Source organism: Carlito syrichta, unplaced genomic scaffold (genome assembly GCF_000164805.1).
Source record: "Carlito syrichta isolate Samal-C Ts95f unplaced genomic scaffold, Tarsius_syrichta-2.0.1 Scaffold315946, whole genome shotgun sequence".
Taxonomy (NCBI): domain Eukaryota; kingdom Metazoa; phylum Chordata; class Mammalia; order Primates; family Tarsiidae; genus Carlito; species Carlito syrichta.
In genome coordinates this window covers 444,791-449,154 of record NW_007260042.1, presented here as the reverse complement: position 1 = coordinate 449,154, position 4,364 = coordinate 444,791, and the positions used below count along the sequence as shown (strand labels likewise).

General features: G+C 50.5%; 1 protein-coding gene across 1 annotated transcript; it reads right to left on the bottom strand.

The window, feature by feature from the left end:
* Positions 1 to 1,857: 1,857 nt before the first annotated feature.
* Positions 1,858 to 3,576, bottom strand: FAM71A (family with sequence similarity 71 member A). Its single transcript, XM_008073572.1, has one exon. The coding sequence runs from the start codon at positions 3,574 to 3,576 to the stop codon at positions 1,858 to 1,860; it is 1,719 nt and encodes a 572-aa protein (XP_008071763.1).
* Between the last annotated feature and the right edge of the window lie 788 nt (positions 3,577 to 4,364).

Here is a 4,364-nt window from a genome sequence, read left to right as displayed (position 1 = left end):
CTCCAAAGTAGCTTTAGGAACTTATTGTAGAGATCCAAGCATCAAAGATGCTGTGACCTAACTCAAAACCTCCTTCATGTGAGACTTAAGGATTTGTTTTTGGGATCCCAGGAGAAGAAACGTCCTGAAGATGTGGTTTGGAGAAATCATTCTAAACCTGGCTTTTAAGAGCTTAATTAGTGGCGAAAGGTGGTCAGGAGGAGGACTGGGCTGAGAGAGATGCAGCCCCAGTCAGGAGTGTTCCTGGTGGGGAGCAAAGCCTGGAATTCCAGGAGGGAGCTCTGTTTATAGCTGTCTGTGCCACAGCAGGGGCTGGGGCTAGGAGCCTGCGAGGCAGACATGGATGGCTTAAAGTGGTCTGGACACTCAAGATGAGGTCAACTAAGGACTGTGCGCACATTGAACAACAAAAACCAACTCACAGTGGCTCACTACTAGTCCCCAGCCCTCACCTCTCCCTCCCCTCAATCCAGTACATTTGGTGCTCATCTGCATAGAGTTTTGGAACATGGTGGTAAGAACCTGGTGAGTCCCAGGTTCTTGCGGTGCCCAGGTCTCCTTGGACTTGTTGACTTTGCCTTCTCCCTAGGCTTCAGACAGGGGTTTCTGCAAAGGTCCTGTGTGCAACTGGAGCCATTTATTTCTTGAGCCTCAGTGTCCTCATCTGTAAAATAGGGATATCATTTCTTCTTTTCATAATAGCCAACCAAGGCTTTTTGTAATAATTAAGATTTGAATCTTAACAAGAGGTCTTTCAGATTTACACACAAAAGTGAAAGCATTAAGAGGAAGAACTTGGTTAAGGCAAGTCAGGGCAGTAATGTCACATCTGCCATAGCGATTGTAGGAGCATTCTGATTTCAAAGGTGAAGAAATGTAAAAAAACAAAATAAACACCCTTGTACCCACCTACTTAAGAACCAAAACAATTTCCAGCACAAACCTGTGCCCACTTTCTTCATCCCATCTCCTTTCCACCCCAGAGAAAACCACTGTCCTGAATTATTTACTGTTTCCTTGTTTTGGGCTGTTTTATCAAATGTACATCAAACATGCAATATTTTTATTTGATCTTTGAACTGTTCTATAAGTGGAATTATCTTATTTCATGATTTGCTTTTGAAAAAAGGGTGAGCAAAATTTATCTGTGCTAATATGTGTGGCTGCCACTTTTCACTCTTGAATATTCCCTCTATGTATACCCCATTATATTATCTATCCTTCTGTTGATGGAAATTTGGACCATTTCCAGTATTGTGCTGTTAATTTTGCTGTAAACATTCTCATAACTGTCTCCTGGAACATGTGTGTGTTTCTCCCGGGCATATGCCTAGGAATGGAATTGCTAGTCTAGACAGTCTCCTTGGTCTGATTGCCAACACATGCTGCTGTTCCCTTTCCCACTCCCCTGAGTAGTCCAAGGGGATGAGAGTCTTGTTCTTGCCTTGTCTATGGGCCTTTGGGGGAAGATACGGTTATAAACAGGATAGCAAGGTGGTGGAGGTGACGACCCCCCCACAACCTGTGACTTGCAGCCTAGTCCTGGAGAACCCAAGCCTGGAAGGAGTGGAGGCACAGTGGAACATTAACTGCTGAGCTTGGGGCAAGGTGGGGTTTCCCTTGACTGCATCTTGGGATCTCAGGCTACAGCACAAACGACATCGCAGAATCCACTGTGACGTCACTACCGGGCTGTGGGAAACGAACATTCAGACAGAACACTGCAAGCCATTCTCAGATGTGTGGTTCTTTATTCAAAACTGCAGCCAAGAAAGCTGGAATAGCCCATTGTAAAAAAAGGCCAGGGATGTTCCCCCTGAGCCCTGAGCTGCTTTGCAGCTTCCAGCTCTGGGTCTCCTAATGGGCTTCAAAAGTCATTGTCTCCTTGATCTCCGATGTCACAGAACCAACCATCTCCATCCCCTGGGCATTCTCTGCTGTCTCGGTGATGGCCTCCATGGTGCTCCGCTCCACCACCTTGGTCGTGATTTCCACATTTGGGTCGCGTGTTGAGCCCGCTGCTTTTGTAGTAAAGTTGGCTCTGACGTTCCTCAAGAAAGAGCTGATCCTGCTGAGTCTCTTGCTGGAACCCGAACTAGTCACAGATAAGCTTCTTCCTGACTTGTGAGAGGTCCTGGACTCCTTAGTGATGAGGGTGTGGCTGACACCTTTGTGCCTGCTGCCCCCAGGGCTGCCTCGGCCTTTTTCCTTTATATCATCTCTGCCAGCTCTGTGGCCCGATAGGGACCGGTTGGAGAGTTTTCGGGCTGCCTTGTCTTTCCTTGTCCTGTGGCGACTCTCCCCCTTCCTGCGGTGGTGGGAACTCCTACCCAGGGCCCTGTCTTTTTCTCTTCTCTCCCTCCTTTCCTTGTGGGCTTCAGCATTGGCCTGAGGTCGCTGCCTCCCACTCCGCCGGCTCATGCTGCTTTTGCTGGGTGCAGTGGAGAGAGGAGGTCCCGTGAGTGCATCAACATCATCACCTATTTCTTCCACAGCCTTGCTAATAGTTTCTGCGATCACCACAGTCATGTTGGCCTCTGGGGAGAGGCTCGTGGATGTGTTGGAAATACGCTCTGAGGCCTTGCTTGCCTCCGCAAACACCTTAGTGCTCTTGGGAGACATGTTGGCAGTGTCTGCAACGGTCAAGTGGCTTTGGCTTCCTCTTGCACCTGTGGTGGCCTCCCCTTCTGTGGCTGCGCATGCCTGGCCAGGGGCAGGCTTGGTTGCTACTGTACTCGACGTGTCTGCTACAGCGCCTGTTGCTGACTCTTTGGCAAGCTCTGTAGATTTGGGATTTGGGGTGGACACATCGGGCGTGTTAGTGGGCTTGTGGGAGTCGTGTTGGATTCCCTCCCCTCCAGCATAGGCAGCAGAGGTGGCCCCACGCACCTCAGAGACCATGTGGAGGCTCCTGATGCTGACTTGGTCCTGATCCCTTTTTCCTTGGAAATCTGCAGCTCCTAGGCTCGCCCTGTCCTCATCAAACACGGGCATGCACACCATGTCCTCAACTGGAGTGGCATAGGTGCTGCTGTTACTCTCCATGGGTGGCCGCAGAAGGTAAATTAGTTTCTCCCAGTAGGAGAAGAGGTCTTCACGGGCGTCGAGAGGGGGACACAGCAGCAGGTAGCAAGACCGGCCAGTGGCAAATTTCAGACGCAGCTGTTGTTTCTTTCGGTCGTGAACCGAGATCCTGACAAACTTCAAGGGAAGGAGCCTGGTGAGCTCTAAGGCCTTTGCAGTCTTGCGGCTTCTTTTCTTGCGGGCCTGGCCACGTCCGGCATGCTCTTCACAGCCTGTGGCTGGGCGGGCCAGCAGCATGACGTCAGGGAGTGGGAGGATGGGGCTGGTGCACGCGATGCCTACGGTCACCATGCGGACGCGGTTGTGCACATCAATCACTTCTCCCCTTTTGGTGATCTGAATAAAGTCGCTCTCAAATATCGGTGCATACTTGAATATGTCATACTCTCCCTTGTGCAGTTGCCGCTGCAGTTTTCCCATGGTAGTGTGGAACATGCCTACTCCAGAGCCACTCTGAGCCGTGTAATATGGCAACAGAGATTCACAGCTCATGGCCCTCGTTCAGCAGGACAGCAACGTGGGAGAGGTGGGTCCCCGGGTCTTCCTTGGCCTTGCCGGCAGATGAGGGAGCAGTGGTGCTCCTGGGTCCCAAAGGTGGCTTTACAACAGGCTCAACCCCACCCCACCCCACAGGCTCCCTTCTTGCCTGAGAGCTTCCCAGAGGCCGGAGTGGGGGTGGGAGTACAGCTGAGGGTTGTGCCTGGACCCCAGACTCTTCAAAGATGTAGAGGTACAGGATGGGTTCCAGAATGGGTTTTTCTCTGGATCTCACCCCCTTACCTCCACTTTTGATTTTTTATCTCCCTGAGAGTCTCTACCCTGCAGCCTTAGTGAGAGAAGTGATCACCCTCTCTGCTGGAACCCCCTGCGCCGCCATATTTATCCTCTGCTGCCCCTTTGTGACCTGTCACCATCACACACCCCTTTGTTCTCATCCCTCCCCACTGCTGTCCTCTCAGGGAAGGGCCATCCTCCTCCTCCTAACACCCCATGGCCCCCACAGAGGACAGTCCCACCCTGCCAGGAACTCAGATGGGTACCCAAATAAACATTTTTTTCAAATGAGAAAATTTTGTGTGGCTACTCTTCCCCTCCCTAATTCAAAAGATTCAGTAACTAGACAAGGTCTATAGGCATATAGGCTGTAAGGCCTATAGGAAGGCAAGGGCACATTTGAACCATCTGAGGACATGGTTTAATTTTATTGGAAAACCTAGAATTCATAGTCTTGATTCTCAGTCTGCTCTTCCATAAAAACTCAGTAAATGTTGATGATGATG

Excerpts from the sequence above, each read along its gene's own strand:
- FAM71A (XM_008073572.1), bottom strand. The coding sequence starts at position 3,576 with ATGAGCTGTGAATCTCTGTTGCCATATTACACGGCTCAGAGTGGCTCT.